At 40.7% G+C, this 17,971-nt stretch overlaps 1 protein-coding gene across 2 annotated transcripts in view; it reads right to left on the bottom strand.

Moving 5' to 3' along the window:
- Positions 1–331: 331 nt before the first annotated feature.
- Positions 332–17,971, bottom strand: part of GABRA4 (gamma-aminobutyric acid type A receptor subunit alpha4) — a 38,689-nt gene continuing 21,049 nt past the window's right edge. For both annotated transcript variants that reach the window (XM_075708740.1, XM_075708739.1), the window contains exons 9-10: positions 2,539–2,560; positions 332–863 (exon numbers count right to left, since the gene is read on the bottom strand). In XM_075708740.1, the coding sequence (XP_075564855.1) occupies positions 332–863; positions 2,539–2,560 (554 nt within the window). The remainder of the gene's footprint in view (positions 864–2,538; positions 2,561–17,971) is intronic.

The raw sequence follows: 17,971 nt of genomic DNA, 5'->3' as shown, positions 1-17,971 counted from the left end.
CAGTCAAGATGTGTTCCACTGCACAGCTGTACACCTCTGCCTTCAATTTGTTTGGGGTGCATGTTCCTCCCAAAGGCAAGTTCTGTGTAGCCAGAGTAGTCTGTCTGAAGAGAGTGATGGTTCACTGCTAGCCAAAGGGAGGAAGACAAATCTGTTACCTGTTACTCTGGTAGGAGTTAACTAATTATCCCCAATAACTCCAGCCTTTACAATGGGAAAGTAGCACACAGCTTTTATAAATAAGAATTATTGACCTTTTTAAATAGTTTCAAAAGAAGAAACTCTGCATCAAATGTGAGTATAATTTAGGAACTACTACATAGCAGCAAAACTACATTAGACTTTCTGATTTTTCCATGGTATCCTTGGATAGATACACCACCCAGTAGACCATGTTAAATGCTCCGAAGGTAACAGGAAATAAAATGCGTGCATATTTGTCTATCTTACTCGTGCCAGAGTGGGAGGCGGGGGGAGCAGGTGGTGTGGCAGCAGATGGCTTTGCAGATGCTCCTAATGTATTAGGTGTGGTGGTCTGAATCTGCTCCAGTCTAGATCCAAGCAAGTGCTGAATGGAAGGGGATCCAGCTGTGGCATGCTGGGATATAAATCCAGTTAAAATTGGGGTAGAAGGAGGAGCTGGAGGGGTAGCTCTTGCAGAAGATAATGTCTCTGATGCATTGATGCGTGTGAAAGGGTTGGGACTTGATGCAGAAAGGGAGTGGGGTGTAATGTCAGAAGACCCCTGAGCTACAGAGGGAGGCTGGATGGAGCTGTGCCTTGTGTCAATTCGGCTCCCACCATCAACTTCAGACTGTACTGTGGCATTCGTTCTTTTCCTCACATTTGAATTGGCATCTGTACTCTGCAAAGTTACAAAAAAATACCAGTCATTCTTAAACACTTAAACACAAGCAATGCAAACTTTATAATCAAGCATTATTGGAGTAATACTCACAAATATAACCAGTATCTTGATCCTGAAGCACAAAGATACCGCATGCTCATGAAAATAGATTTAGTAGCATATAAAGTGATAAACAAGAGTTTCTTTTACCTGTGGCTGGAATTCCAGGGTGAACACCTCTGATGCATCACACTCCATGTGATGTGGGACCTACGTAAACTTAATACCATGAGGCTAAGGATTCTTGGCTTAGAGTCAGAGGTTTTTTTCCAGGCTCATGCTCAAAACAAAATTCTCTGATGTTTACCTATTTCTCTGATGATATAAAAACATTCTAGATGCAACTTACCACCCATGATGGTTTACCTCTGGTAGTCTGTCTTCTAGAGTAGATGCTATTAAAATGCAAGTATTTACCAAACCAAGTTACCACACTGCTGCTCTTTCAGAAATAATGACAGTGTTTTTTCACATTATCCTGGTTTCGGCTGGGATAGAGTTAGTTTTCTTCCCAGTAGCTGGCATAGTGCTGTGGTTTGGATTTAGTAAGAGAAGAATGCTGATAACACACTGATGTTTTAGTTGTTGCTAAGTACTGCTTATGCTAGTCAAGGACTTTGCAGCTTCCCATGCTCTGCCAGCTACACAAGAAACTGGGAGGGGGCACAGCCAGAATAGTTGATCCAAACTGGCCAAAGGGCTATTCCATACCATATGATGTCATGCTCAGTATATAAGCTGCGGGGAGTTGGCTGGGGGCCAGCGATCACTGCTCAGGGACTGGCTGGCTGTCCACTGGTGGGTGGTGAGTGGTTGCATCACTTGTTTTTCCTGGGTTTTGTTTCTCTCTCTCTTGTTGTTCTCCTTTTCATTACAATTTATTATTATTCATAGAATCATAGAATCGTTTAGGTTGGAAAAGACCTTTAAGATCATCGACTCTAACCATTAACCTACACTACCAAGTCCACACTAAACCAATCAAGGGTAGACTGGAGTAAACCATGTCCCAAAGTGCCACGTCTACCCGTTTTTTGAACGCCTCCAGGGATGGTGACTCCACCACCTCTCTGGGCAGCCTGTTCCAATGCTTGATTACCCTTTCTGTGAAGAAATTTTTCCTAATATCCAATCTAAACCTCCCCTGGTGCAGCTTGAGCCCATTTCCTCTTGTCCTATCGCTAAATACTTGGGAGAAGAGACCAACACCCACCTCACTATTATTATTTTATTTCAGTTATTAAACTGTTCTTATCTCAACCCACGAGTTTTCTTACTTTTGCTCTTCCAATTCTCTCCCCCATCCCACCATGGTGGGAGGGTGAGCGAGCAGCTGCATGGTGCTTGATTGCCGACTGGGGCTAAACCACAACACACATCAACCACAAGCAATAAATTCTCCGGCTGCAATTGAACCAGTGAATAAATCAGTCTTTCATCAACTACTCCTTTCCATTAATTAGCTAAGAAAAGTGGTGAATTCTCCATCACTTGATGTCTTCAGGCAAGTCTGGATGTCTTTCTGAAAGATATACTTAAGCTAAATAGTACTTATTAGGCTGGATGAGAAACTGAAATACAAATAAGGAAGTACAGATGGGAAATCCAGCTGAGTTTAATATTTCACTGACTTCTGGGAGTGGGACTCAGGCTCTGCCTTTCTTCTCTGCATTTAAGAGGAAGCCTAACATCTCCTGAAGCTCCTTCTGGAAGGGTACCTGAAGAACAGACTTTTGAACCTTCAGCCCTGTATCTAAAATGCAATATAAAACATATTCTACATTATTATTTTTTAGATATAATATGTGAACATATTTTGTGAAAAGACTCACTGCTTTCCAAAAGACAAAGATTTAATGGCAGATAGGCTACATATACATATACCTATGTGGTTGACCACAGCAATACAGGTCTAAATACAGGCAGGACCAAACAATCACTTGTTTATATATCAAAAACCACGTTTTGCACCTCTCTGATGATACGGTTCCCAGGCATTGCCCTGCACCACACCTACTGTGCCTTTGGCTCCCCTTCCCTTCACCCCTACCAGAGAATGCTGCCAAAGCTCACAGCACAACGAAAAGGGAGAGAAAGTGGGCAGCGATCTCCCTTCCCTCCTTCATCCAACAGCAATTCTCTCCAGCTAAGTGCCAAAGCAGTAACGGAGAACAATTCAGGTGTTATTCAAGGTACTGGTACCTTGAGTAGTGAGAACAGTGACAACCATGTCTGTCTGCTGGATCAGTCATGCTTAGCTGTTTTGCTCAAGGAAACAGAAATGGAAGCTGAAAAAACAACTGAAAAAATAGTTTTTAAAAAACAACAACAACAAAAAAATCACTTGACATCTCCAGTATTCCCATCATGGCCAGAATGCTAGTCCCAAATCCTGTTAATTGCAGTACAAATCAGTCACTGGCAATACTGCTGGCCTGAATTTATCTGAAGCTGTCACGGCTATATGCTAGTTCATGGCTGATGTATTTGCCAGCTCATGGTTGCTATATCAAAGAACCCCTCTTAGGTTTCACAGTTTGCCTTCCTGCACAGAAGCGTGTCAATCCCTTTTATTTATTTTTCTGCATCTGCAATTCAAAGAAGCAGAGGACTGGAATAAACACCAGAGGAAACTGGTATTTCCTGAGAGAAACACTAATTGTACTGTTTGAAAGAGAAGCCTGAGTCACTCTTTGGGAAGCGCAGAAGTACACACAGGTGTGCAATTTGGATACTTTCACACTAGGGTTGTCAATGACCCAGGAATATTAAAGCAGCTTTCAAGACTGCTAAACCGAAATTATAAAGTACAATCAGGACAGGAGAGCATTTACTAGAGACTTAGTAATACCTGATGGAGTATTGCATGTTACTTGAAGGCTTGCAAAGCTAAGCTCATGTAAGTCATCGATGTTCACCATCCAAAACAATAGCTCTGTGCTACAGAGAAACTGGCACTAGAGTCATTGAGAGGAGGTGAGTTTTACCTTCTGCATGCAGATCCTTGGACAACCTGGCTTTGCTTCAGTAAGATTCTCCCATCATAAAGCTCTCAAGCAGTGCCTGGGGAGCAAAAGCCCATGGGCTGGGACAGGGCTTGCAAAGTAGATCTGCACTGAAACTGAGATATGTCTTGCTTCCCTCCTGCTCTCCGCATACATTAGACCAGTAGCTTAGAGGTGGTGCTGCTGGAGAATAGAAGTGCCACATCTTCAATCACTCCAAGCACAACCATAAAAGAATGGTCCCAAGAGTAGAACAGAGAATTACGTGCAATTCACAGAGCCACCATTTAACTTTCCTGCTCACTTGTACTGTCTCCCGTTTTCAACGGCCACCTCAGTGTCCTTCCTTTCCTTGCATCATCAACCACAGACACTGGTAAGACAGACAGGTAACAGCCAGGCTCCTTCTTACATTCCAGTCATCTCCATTTCTTTTGTGGGAACTTGTTTCCATCAATACGTTTGCATAATACAACCTCTTCTCCCCACCCCCACTTCAGCTGTCATCTAAGTGACCAAATAAGACCTATTGCTGTTTAATCCACTACTCATGTCCCATTACAGTGTTTATTCTAGAATAAAATTATCTATACTATTTCAAATGGTCAAAACATGTAATTGTTTAAAAGTCTACCGGGCATTCTCTTTCTTGCCACTGGTACACAAAACTTCCCATACTTCGGGAACCTTAAGTTTAGAGAGAAACACAGTTTCCTCGTAAGTATTACAACATACACATAAAGCCCAAATAGATAACATTGTAAGATAGCACATAACTGCATAACAAGCCCCAAAAATATGGGTACATTTTTTGTTAATTTTCTGGAAACCACCTTCCAAGCACTCAGAGCATGGAAATTAGAAATAGTATTTCTAACATGCTCCACAGACAACGTATCACTGAAAACTGGTTGTTCTTGCATAATGTCATTGTAATGGTTTGGATTTGAGTTCTTGAATTGAAACTTGTCCTTGGAATGTACTGAAACAAGAATGTTCCATGGAGAGAGATACTACATTACACACAGAAAGACAGGGGCTTTGGCTACTGCTGCAGCAGCCTGTTAACCGTTAACACTCACTCTAACAGTGCTGGGAGCAACTTAAGTATTGGAGATAGAAAATCTCCTGGGTCAGTTCTTATCTCCAATACCTTATGCACCCCAGAGGCCCTAAGGGAAACACACTCCAACTCTTGTCACCAGCAGGTTTTGCAGAATCAGCGTGCACCAGCAAAACAAGAGGCAAGCAGCCTGTCTCACTGATCCCTTTTTTAACAGGACAGCTGTATCACTTCCACTGTGAGTGGCGAGCGCCCAGCTCCGTGCCCTGTCAAAGGTGAGCAGAATGCACACTCATTCCCAGTGTGGCCTCACCAGCGCATTGCCCACCACCTCCCCATAAATATCCTTTTCTTGCACTTGCCTTACTCAAGACTATGTCATGACAATAGCTCATTCTCCTCCTTCACAGCACTCAGGTGTGTCTCCTTTTTGGCTTTGCTAGCTAAAAAGTTTCTAGCAAAAATTCTTGTTATTGATTGTATACATGTAATCCCTATATATTCCTCTATTCAATGTTATAAAGATAATTAATTTCTTCCTACATTAGTCTATTCCTCCTCTGTACTGATGCCATCTCACAGCTCTACATCACCTGAAGGTTAGTGCCAAGACCACTAATAAAAATATTAAACAAGGCAGATTCCACAGCCAAGTCTTAACAAACCGAATTCTGTTGACATCAGCAGAAGTCAGGTTAACCACTATATTGCAAAACAGTAAAATATGACATTCAGTTTACACCAAGCAAAACATTCCACAGACATTTCAGCTACAGTGCATACCCCTAGTAAAAGGATATTGTGATAATGACAATCTGACCAACAAAATTATATACATATGTAAAGCAGTTGCTGCCTCCCAAAATTATTTTACTTTCTCTTTTTAAAAATAACAGCGAGAAAGACAAACCTACTGCTTATCGGTAGCTTTTAGTTTGGAGGCATGAAAACAAGAAATAAAATATGAAAATCAAATGGAAACCAAATTAAAATGCAACACAAGAAATGAAGGGATTATCCAAGTAAAGATTCTTTTCCGAGGGCAAGTCAGGAAACCACTCAATTATCCTGAACCAACAGAGAGCTGCTGTGCTAGTCCAGATGGGGCTCCACAGGAAATACCGAGTCCACATTTTTCACATTCTCACTCCAGATTCAGGATGGATCTGATTTGCTGGAGACGTTTCAGTGAGATTTTTGGGAGACATTTAAAATGCTGTAGCTCAGGAATGCAAAATGGGAGCCTAGAAGCTACCATAAAATGCAGCACACAACACCAGCCTTAATACATTTGATAAAGATTGCCTTTCTATAAACACAACAACTTGCTGCTTATGTAAATGACTGTGGTGGGTAGACCCTGGATGGATGCCAGGTGCCACCAAAGCCACACTGTCACTCCCCTCCTCAATTGCACAGGGGAGAGAAAATATAATGAAAGGCTCATGGGTTGAGATAAGGACAGGGAGAGATCACTCACCAATTACTGTCATGGGCAAAATGGGACTTGACTTGGGGAAATTAATTTATTAACAGTCAAATCAGAGTAGGATAATGAGAAATAAAACCTAAATCTTAAAACACCTTCCCCCGACTCCTCCCTTCTTCCCAGGCTCAACTTCACTCCCAATTTTCTCTACATCCTCCCCCCGAGTGGTGCAGAAGGACAAGGAATGGGAGTTGTGGTCAGTTCATCACACACTGTCTCTGCTGCTCCTTCCTCCTCAGGGGGAGGACTCCTCACACTCCTCCCCTGCTCCAGCATGGGGTCCCTCCCACAGCAGACAGTACTTCATGAAATTCTCCAACGTGGGTCCTTCCCACGGGCTACAGTTCTTCACAAACTGCTCCAGCATGGGTCCCCCACGGGGTCACAAGTCCTGCCAGCAAACCTGCTCCAGCGTGGGCTCCTCTCTCTCCATGGGTCCACAGGTCCTGCCAGAAGCCTGCTCCAGCATGGGCTTCCCATGGGGTCACAGCCTCCTTCAGGCATCCACCTGCTCCAGCATGGGGTCCTCCATGTGCTGCAGGTGGATATCTGCTCCACTGTGGACCTCCATGGGCTGCAGGGGGACAGCCTGCCTCACCATGGTCTTCATCACAGGCTGCAGGGGAATCTCTGCTCCGGTGCCTGGAGCATCTCCTCCCGCTGCTTCTTCACTGACCTTGGTGACTGCAGAGTTGTTCCTCTCACATATTCTCACTCTTTTTTCTGGCTGCTGTTGCACAGGTTTCCCCCCACCCCCGCCTTCTTAACCTCAGAGGTGCTACCACCGCCACTGATGGGCTTGACCTTGGCCAGCAGCAGGTCCATCTTGGAGCTGGCTGGCATTGGCTCTATCAGACATAGGGGAAGCTTTAGCAGCTTCTCACAGAAGCCACCCCATAGTCCCCCCGCTCCCAAAACCTTGCCATGCAAACCCAATACAATGACACTTCACCCTTCCTTTAAAATAGCCAATCATTCTGACTTGGTCCAACCAACTCCACACTTCACAACCACCACCAAAACACAAGTTGTAAATACTTAGCTTTGCTGTATCCTCCTTCAAGAGGAAACCTTCTTGCTGTTGATACTGTCAGGAGAATTAAGCATCTGAATCTTAACTGGCAGAAACACTATGGATGAGAGTTTCAAAATCCTGGGCAATCTGAGAGCACAATTCCTGTCCATGCATAGACAAAGTCCTCAAGAGCTCTGACAATAATCTAAGAATATGTATTTTGTTATAATTGTAGGACATCTTAATTGGATAAAGCTCTGTAGTTGGCTGAGATATGTTAATGCCAAGAGTCTACAGCACCGATCTCCTATTTGATTTTCAACAGACAAGATTGACAACAGTGAAAGCTAAGTTTCAGCCTGTATGGGACTTCAAACATTTATTACCGAGACTTTGATTTAGGGACACTTAAAGGTACAACATGCCAGAGTTAGATAGGTGACTGTACTAACAAAGCCAAGGAATTGACCAAACATAGAGAAATGAAGACTCCGGTCTTTTTCAGAAGAGATTGATAATCACTCTTTCTTTCTGTCCAAACGAATATTTCATCAGTCCATACAAATTTAAAGAGAAAGAGAGAGAGAGAGAGAGATTTTAAAAAAGGCTCAGTACAAGAGATTTAGAGAGCTCCATCCTATGCAGCAGCATACTTTACTGGAGAAGCGGGGGGTCATAGGATAGACAGGAGATTCAAATTGTCAGACGGGGAAACAATTGAATCTGTTCCCACCTCCTGGAGAAGCATTCCAGTTATTAAGCATGGGACACCCCTCTGCCTCCCAATTTGTTGAAAGCAGCTGGAGCAGCTTGGTTGTAAACAGCAGCTGCTGAAGGCCAAGCTTACACATCCCAAGCCCTCTCCCATGGTGTTCAATGCGGCTGGAATTCAGCATTCTGGATTTGAGGTTTGAGTGTCACTCCCTTTGAGACCTGGGTCTCCTCAGGCACCGGATGTGTATGTAGTACTGAGATCCCACCAGGTCTGTGGATGCCGTGCTACAACATCCAAGTTCTTTAGGCAACTAGTTTGTGTACTAAAACTAAAGAAACAAGCAAAAACCTCACTGCAGTTTACAATCAAGAGGTGCAGTCAGATGATTTACAGCTCAGAGCAGAGCATGTCAGATCTTTGCAAAGATGTATCCTTCCGAGATATCAATGCAAAAGCATGTCACAGAAGGGATGGGTAATTGCCAGCACTTCAGCTAAGAACTGTTTTACTTCTGGGGTTTGATTGTTCTGCCCACCCTAAATAATAATACTAGGCATATATATTCTAATTGGTGGACTCAGTAGCATTAGGTTGGACTCAATCTTAAGGGTCTTTTTCAACCTAAATGATTCTATGATTCTAATTTACATGAGGTGATAATAGACTTCCACCAAATTTGGTACTAAACCCAATAAAAAGACACCCGATCTGAAATAAAATAATGTAAACCCTCTGTTCCATAGAGGATAGCTGTGTTCCCTGTAGTTTTGAGAGTCAAGGTGGAAACTGTTTTATCATGACCAATGAAACAGCACGCAGTATGCAAAAAGCTTTCGAAATATTTACTGCATTAAAAAGCATAGAGATCTTGCTTTAATTTTAAGCATCATATGCTATTTTGCATGGGTTTTATATTGAAAAGAACTGAAGTGGGGAAAGATACATTCAGTACAAATTTTTCCTGTGTAGAAAGTCCTGATGTAAGATGCCCTTTTGCTAGTCCCAGAGCAGAAAGTCCATTTTATTTGGTATGAAGATAGGATTACCAAACCAACCTCCTTGCAGGCGTGTGTAAATTGTGGTAATTAATGCTGTATCCTTCCCTTGACAAGTGGATTCACATGCAGTTGACCATGAATAATACAATGAACAATGCTGTTGGCACACTTCAGGATAAATCTATACAATTTATTGTTAAATGCTGTGGCAGATTTGTGGAGCAAGTTTGGTGGTCAGCTTCTATGACAGAATGTATACAACAACAACAAATCTATTGCAAAAAAATCAATTTGCACATCATCTGCTTTTCCATTTAAGCTCAACTTTGATGGATACTGCTGTTTACTACCGCACTAAAATGATGCACAAATATGAGTCAGTCTAAGCCCTTCAATATTTAACAAGGTTTGCACACTATAAACAGCTGCTCATATAATGTGGAAATTTTGAAACTTTCCCTAAGCCTCCATAAGCCTTGACTTGAGCCAAAAAAATAAAGTACTGGATTGTTTTGTACGTATTACCAGTTTTTGACAAGCAAGCCAATTTTGCACTTCAATGAAGTCAAGATTGCAAATTTAGCATGAACTGAAGTAGCGTGCAGCAGCTGAGCTGAGATTCATGGGAAGGGGATCATCAGCACAGCAATAATACAATCCTGAACTGACAAACTTAGTCATCTTATTACAGAACAAAGCAAGCTGGTAACAACCACAGTGCGTATTCCCTATGATAAGGCCAACCTAGAATCTGTAAAACAAACAAAAACATTATTTAAAAGTCACATGCCAAGTCCTGGGGAGAATGCAGCAATGATAAAAGTAATTACCAGGGCATCAGGCAACTTCATCTTTAGGACTGTTCTTAAGAACGTAAGCACCAAGAACGCTGCAAGCTGTGAGAAAGTCTTGTGTTGGTACAGCACTGTATGGAGTTAGCTCCTTCATCCACCATAGTTAGCTCCTTCATACAAGAGCACCTTCCTATAGCCTGTTAGCACTCTATGTTGCAGCTTCAGCTCAGTCTCTGCAATTTTAAATTGCTTCATAGTTTGTAGGATGGATACATTCTGTTAGGATTTAAATCCAAAGCAAGCAGTTCCCACTGCCTGAACTAACAGAGAACCAGTAGTACTACATATTAAAACTAGGGCCATGCATTTGCAATATAATTCAGAGCTATTCTAATCTGCCTCAGCACTCCTTGGAAAATAGTTCAGCAGTCCTGGGCTTGGATATATAGACACTTCAGAAGACCTGCATCAGCCTCATCCTACGACAGACTTTCCCAGCAACACTGCAAGGTCCCAGGGCTGCTTTTTTGCACCATTTGTTTACTGAAACAGATTGTTCATTGCTGCAAGCCAATGCATTTTCTAGATCCTTAGCAGATCTTTCACATGGGATTTCACTAAAGTGGTATCTCTCTCTGGGACAGAAGCAGTACAATATTTAAAGCAGTAGCTTCTACTTTTTCAGGGATAAATTCACAGCAGAATTTACAAGTCACAACACCACCACCTGGTACCAGTCCTAGCAGGAAAGAGCTAATGCTTCAACATCCAGCAAGCAGCTGTCAAAGCTGTCGAGAAATGCCATGGGTAGGATCAGAGCCTAGATTACATGCCTTTGCAGAATCAGCCATCCAACTCTACCCAGCGCTCTCAGCTCTGAGCTCTTTCCTAAAGCTAGATAGCAAAGTCACACTGAAAAGACACACACAAACAGGCTCTGCCCTCCCCTATAGTAACCCAGAGAACAGGATGGGAACCTAGGTTTGGTGATGGGAGACCTCTTCTCAAATCTGCCCTGACTGTTGCAGGGATATCAACACAGGCTTCCCACATCTCAAGCGCTTCCCCACCAGGTCACTAGATATTCTAGGACAAGTGATCCTCATTCCTTGTTGTAGATGTTGCATTCTGCACAATTCAAACTCACCTTCCCGTTGCAGTGCATGCACAGACAAGCTGACTCCAGAATCAATTCCCTTCCTTCTCCCTCGCCCCATATAAATTATTTAACATAACAAGAGCAGCTTCAATAGGAACTTAACATGCCCTGGACTACCTAGCAGTCTGTTTACTAATACAATTCTCCGAGACAGAAGGGGCAGGACTCAAGCCTGCTCAGACGCCCACTTGGGGTTTGTGGGAGGCTGTACCTAATAGGCATGCTGGCCATTCAGATGAAACAGAGTAGGTATTTTTCCACCTAAGACACATAGCAAACACTTTGGAAGCAGCAAGTCAGTTCTGTACATGCCTACCCAGGGGAATTTAGTAATTAAGCCTTTTAAGTGCCTAATAACCATTTTGGATACTTAATCTCCCTAAGTTTAAAACAAAACAAAACAAAACAAAACACCTTCCCCCAAAAAAACCAACCAAACAAAAAACCCCCCACAAAAATCAACCAAACAAAATGACAACAAAAAAACCCAGCCCTGAAAAGGGTACCACAATCAAAGCAGTTTTAAAATTGCACAGAAGAATTTTAATTGTTTATTAGAATAATAAAGCAGATAACAAAGAGGTGGACTAAGATTAGAGCCTTCCATGACAGCACTATTAAACCTTCAGTGAGATGCAGGTAAATTAATATATAGGAAGGTCAGTGATGTGCTATATGAAAGCATAGGTTTCCCAAATTGGGAGATCTCAATTAATTCAAACAAAAGCTCATTCAAAAATTGGAAGGCTTAAAGCAACCAAGTCTGGCATTACTTACTGTTTAGCTGCAACATGAAAATTGTTTGTGTGGTAATTTAGTAATATTTTCCTATTAAACTCTACCATAGTGTTTTTTATCCTTACCATTCCTTCCTAAGGAAACAGTCTGTTCTTCTGGGAGGACATTATAAAGCCTGCCAAATTCACACCATTTGACATTTACCAGGGAAGTAGCATGTTGTCATCAGTGTAAATAATGCTGCTTGTCCCAAATCCCACTGAGTCACCATATTGCCATGCTGCTAGCAAATGCACAACTTGGAGGAGAAATCTACCATGTTTTACTATTATGTTGTACAGCCAGTCAATCAAAATTTTACTGGACTAGTACTAGAGATTTTGTTTTGCGTTATAGAGCCCTGGAATATAACCACATAAAAGCTCCTCCTGCCACCAAATACAATGAATTCTAGCCCATAGGTTTAGCAGTGCAAAGAGCAATGCAGATTATTTGGGGAGAAAAAGTGAGGGGAGATAAGCTGTAAGAGCCAGTGTACCATCCACACTGCTTATTTTGCAATCTGAATCATGTGATGAGAGAGGAGGAGAGGTAAGAGGAGCACTCAATCTTATGTTCCACCATTACACATGCCTAAAAGCGCACGATGTGGAAGAAAAGTGAATTCAAGGTTATAAAAAGACATAAATTAAAAGAAGCTTTTTGCAAAAAATGGATGCCAAATTTAGGCCAAATAAACCCCTCCACCTGTATGTTGCTTAAAAGCCATATACATGCATACATACATGTATGCATGTATATGTATGTATGTATGTATATGGTTCTTAAGCACTGGTGTGCACAATTCTTAAAGATTTTATTTATATCATCACAAAAATGAAATGAAACAGCTGATTAGGGAGCAAAGACCCTCATTATTTTCTGTATCTTTCAATTTTTGGTGACCTTAAAGCTGTAGTTAAATTTGCTTCAGTAGTTTGCTGAAAATGCCTTGAACACTCATTTCCTCATAGATTTTCCCAAGCGTCTCAACGTTTATTTCTTCTGACTCCAATTTTCCCAGTGTAAAAATGAAGTCAGCTAGAAATCTCACATGCAGCTGTGAAACTCAATTGCAATTTGCTGTCATTGGGCTCACCAATATTGAAAACTCTTTGCAGAGGGGAAACAAAACTGAAATTTAAATATAAATACAGAAAAAGGTTTAAGCAGAAAATATGAAGAGCCTTGTGTTCAAATGCATCATTTCATACTAATCATCATAGGGAAAACTATAAAGTCCCTGACAATTTGCATTATGAGGAATGCTGACCAATCTGAAAATCTTACTCCTGCCACCATACAGGTTTATTCTGACAGTGTTTCTGAAATGCTACAATTTTTTTTTTCTTGAGTACTTCATGTTTGCCTATACAAGAAAAAAGAAAAAAGGAAGGAAACTGCAATTAGATCAATACAAGACCTTGCTTAATGCCTGCAACTGATATCAGTAATAAAAATTGCTTTCATGCTAAACAGGATTGTATTGCTTATTCTAATGACGAAACCATAAGGAGTGCCTTTTTTCAGTAAATGAGTGCAATGACAGAGAAACACACTTAAGCATATTTTAAAAATTAAAAACAATGGGGTGTAGTATTTTCTAGAATAACTGCTTTAAAGACTGACATTACTGACCTATGCTTTGGCATCCAAAATAAAAGCCTTATCCTAATACCATTTAAATTAGTCTTCCAGTAACTACAGTAAACACTATCTGGTATTTGAGCATCAGATGATTTAGGGAGATAGGATAGAAATCCATCAGGATTTCTTGTTTATTTATAAATCAGGTGTTGAAACTAAGCTCCTGCTTTTTGTGCATATTAAAAAAAAAAAAAAAACCCAAGCAAAAAGCATTTCCACTATCAATAAGAAAAACCTCATCCCCCAACTTTGAATTCCAACAACTTTGTTCATTTTATCAACTCAGCCTTTTTTTTTTTTTTTTTGCATCACAGATAAGTTGGGTGAGAATCTAGCCCAAACCTAATACTATGTTGCACACTTCCAGTAATTACTCTGCTCACTTTACAGTAGACAAATGTTTCTACTTCCAGTGTAAATTTATTCCACAACTCAACCATGTTAAAGGTAGAGCAATATCAGGTTCTTGGAAAGAGACCAAATTTTTTAATATAACACTTTAATTTGTGCTATTTAGGAAGACATACTGTGTGAAATATTAAGAAAACCATTTTAAATTGTACACCCCACATTTATGCCCCAATTGTATTGTCTGAGCACATATTTAGCTTCATACATTGTGAGTAGTGCCAGTTGCTGGGTAGGACTATCTAAGTCTATCGAACCAAGTAAAAAACAAAAACCAAAGAAAAACAATAACAAAAACCCCAAACAAAACCAAACAAGCAATCAAAAAAAAAAAAAGGGGGTGGGGGGGGACACCCCACAAAACATTGTACCTAAGCATCACAGCCAATAAAATGTTTTAAGGACCATTTTGGATCTATTCTATCTACAAGTATCCAAACATTCCATGTTCCCACTAAATCACTGCAGCATTACCCTAGGTAGTCATTCTCTCCTATCTTTCAAACAGTGTTCAGTACAAAATGTGCCAGTTGTTTATGACCTGCATCCACTCTCATCCTACTTAAACATGATGCCAGCATATTATGACTGTAAATCATACACATCAAAAATATTGACTAATGAAACTAGAGCAACAGAAAATTGTTAACATGACAAAGAAATTATTCACATAGCGCAGCAGCCTCCCTTTGCATGGTCCTGTCCTTATATTTGCATGAACTCTATGCATTTCTTGAGCCTGAAGTCCTTCATTAGGATCTGAGATTTAAATGACACTGCCCTAAAAAAGCAAAAAACCAGACCCACACAAACTACAAACCATACCACCCTACGCAGTGTAGAAGTAGCAAAGCAGCAAAAAATTATTATTATATTTAAAAACCGAAATGCTGTTCCAACTGCAGGCCTATTCAAGTCACACAGACGAGGTAGGCTATGCATCCACATAAGGAGCTCAGTAAATGGACCATCACCTTGTGGTCCAGGTACTGCCATTAAGATCTGTCTGCTCCTCAAGAGAACTCCCTCCACGTACATGAAAAATGAGTTTTACTCCATTCTCTATTTAGTGGGACAGGGGAACCTATTTTTTACTAGTCCAAGGAAGAAGCAAAGAAATTAAGTGGTAAGTGCATTTCCCCGTACCTTCTAGTACTACTCTAGAGATGGTACAGTTTATGCCCCTGTCTTCATTACACAATATGTCTACATATTCAGAAAGAAGTTTTAATTCAAAGGTTAAAATTTCCACTTGCACTTACAGTCTAGGCCTTAGACACAAGACACACAAACAAACAAAACCACAAAACAAAATAAGTAACAACAACAAAAAAAAGGTAAATATCCAGCCTTTGGCTTCTGGATTGTACCCAGCCCATCAGAACAATTCATCTGGCCCCATCCTTGCTCTGGAAGTCATGAGACAGGGGCACAGAGTTGGGCACAGAGATTAATTGCTCCAGATGTTTGTTCACCAAATGCTGCCAAAGGATCCTCGCTCTCCCCTCATCCCCATCATGTAACTTGAGCTGTGTTCATCATATGACTAAAAGGCAAGTATTCCCCGTCATAGAAAATACATCTTAATGCCATTAAATGTATGAAGGTTGTCCACATGACAATGTTTCTGTAAACTTGTCAGGTACACGTCAGTCACATATCACCCCAGCGTGGATCATCCTGGTGAGGAGTGTCCATCTACATGGCGCTGAAGAGTTTGACCCTTGAGTTCCTCCATTAGATGCTACGTGGCTTAAGACAATGTGACACTTAACTGGCTTCAGAAAAGCTGAAGAAAGTTTGAGAGTTACTATCTACTTGTGTCCGAGTTTGAAGTTGTTATTCCATTCAAAAGGTTTGTTTGAGCCTGACCTGTTTTTCCAAGTTTCACACTCTTTAACAAACAGCTGAGGTTGAAGCTCATGCTAACAGTGTTTAGGAGCCTATTTTTGAAGGCTATTTTTCAGTAGCATTCTTCATCTCCAAAATTGGGTATGTCTTTAAAAATAAACTTCATAGGAATACAGTGACAAGGAAATAGTGCAGAAGCATAAAAATAGACTCAGGAGTAAAAAAAAAAAAAACCCAAACCTATAAATCATTCACTTCCATCACACACTGACTTGCAACACCACTTCTACTTTTACTAAAGAAAGGAGTTCAGAACATGTAGGGACAGGTTCGTTCACTCTAACCCAAGAGCATTTTAACTTGCTCCCAAGACAAGGATATCACAGGAGACCATGGTGAAAGTCATCTGTCTTGGCTTAGACAGACTCCAGTACTATCTCGCTGTGGCTGACAGACAGGATGAGTGAGGTTGTCCAAGTCCCTTGAGAACTCAAGGCAGATCTCATACAAGCTTGGGTCTTACTCATGGGATGTCTACTGCAGAACTGCACCCCTCCTTATAGAAACACCTTAAGTTTGTATCAGAAAGTTATAGGCAACAAGAAGAAAGATTTGAAATGGGGCAGGGAGGGTAAAAAGAGGTTGAATAATACCATGGCTAAAACCAAATCAAGTGATAGAGGAGCACGCGCTGCATCTGCAGGCACTACAAAGGCTGTCCGCTTGCCCCTGCCATCCCTGGCCCAGTAAATCAGCTTGACATCAGGATTTTTTTTTTTTAATTAACGCAGTTCACATTACTTGTCTAGCATCAGAAATTCATTTAATGCTTACTGTTACCAATATATTGATCAGTCACACCTACCATGTGGCTCCAAAAAAGTAAATATAATTACACAAGAGAATAACTTAGAAAAGCATATAGTCCATGTTTGCTACAATAAGGATGCATTGGTTGTGGTGAAGAAATACATAATGTTAATGCAACACATCCCAAATCATGATTTTATCATAATCACAGGAGTTGCCTTCAATCCAAGACAACTGGAGAAGTGTTTTTGACTGAAAAGAAAAAAAAAACAACCCACCCCAAGAATTCTAATTAGCATGAATAATACATGAACTGATTCAATACAGAAAACCCACTTTAATTCTATGGTCAGAAATTGATCAAACACATACATGTCAGAAAAGAACTTCCAATTATGGGCAATTTGTCTATATTTTACCAAATTTTACTATTAATATACCTAATTTCCAGTACTAACACTAACTGGGTTAAGAAATCAAAGCCTATCATTTAGCTATGGAGATAAGATATGTAGTCTTTATGTTAAGACACAATGCTTATAGATTACATGCTACAGTCAGGCTATTGTCCTGCATTCTTTGTGCACCAAAAACTCACAGGGAAGCTGAAATTCTGTTATCTCTGGTAAATCAGCACTGATTGGACAGTGTATGTGCAGAAGAAAAAAAATCAGATTCATAATATGGCATAAGAAAATTCTAGATTAGCCTTTTATAAGCAAAACTAAAAATTTTAAGGTGAGGACTGTATTACACGTCAGGTTGGAAAGCAGAGTCTAACAGCCATATTAGCTTCTAACAAATTAGAACAGCCATATTAGCTTCTGTTCTGCACAGCAAGAGAGCAGAACAGAAGTCACCCTCTACTCATGGAAAGGACTGCACGACAGCTAAGCCTTTCTAACAGTACCCGTGGGCTCACCCTGTGCACCTGTCCTGGAAGAGCAAAGACTCAAGCCTTAGCATTGGCATAATTGGAGAAAAAGCCATTAAAAAAAAAAACCAAAAACAGTTCAAGGTACAATCAGCATTATCACTCACTCACATACTCATAACATTAATGTGTAACCCTTCAAAAAAGTAGATCGCTCCCTTGAGTGCTTTCAAGATCCCTAAACCTGTAAGCATGCTACCACATTTATCACAGAGGTATTAATTAAGCAGTGGAATAGGACTGTTCACATCTCATTTTACCTAGCTTTCGAGTTGGGTGAAGCTGTGTGTGTTCTGTTATTGCTGTTGGTAAAAAAAGGAAAGAAAAAAAACAGAGAAAGAGAAGTTTCTCCAAAATGTGTGTAAATGGCTAAGCATGATACAAGACTGACTTACAGCA

This window comes from Pelecanus crispus, chromosome 4 (genome assembly GCF_030463565.1).
Source record: "Pelecanus crispus isolate bPelCri1 chromosome 4, bPelCri1.pri, whole genome shotgun sequence".
Classification (NCBI taxonomy): domain Eukaryota; kingdom Metazoa; phylum Chordata; class Aves; order Pelecaniformes; family Pelecanidae; genus Pelecanus; species Pelecanus crispus.
The sequence above is the reverse complement of the archived record's forward strand: the minus strand, read 5'-3'. Positions and strand labels throughout refer to the sequence as shown.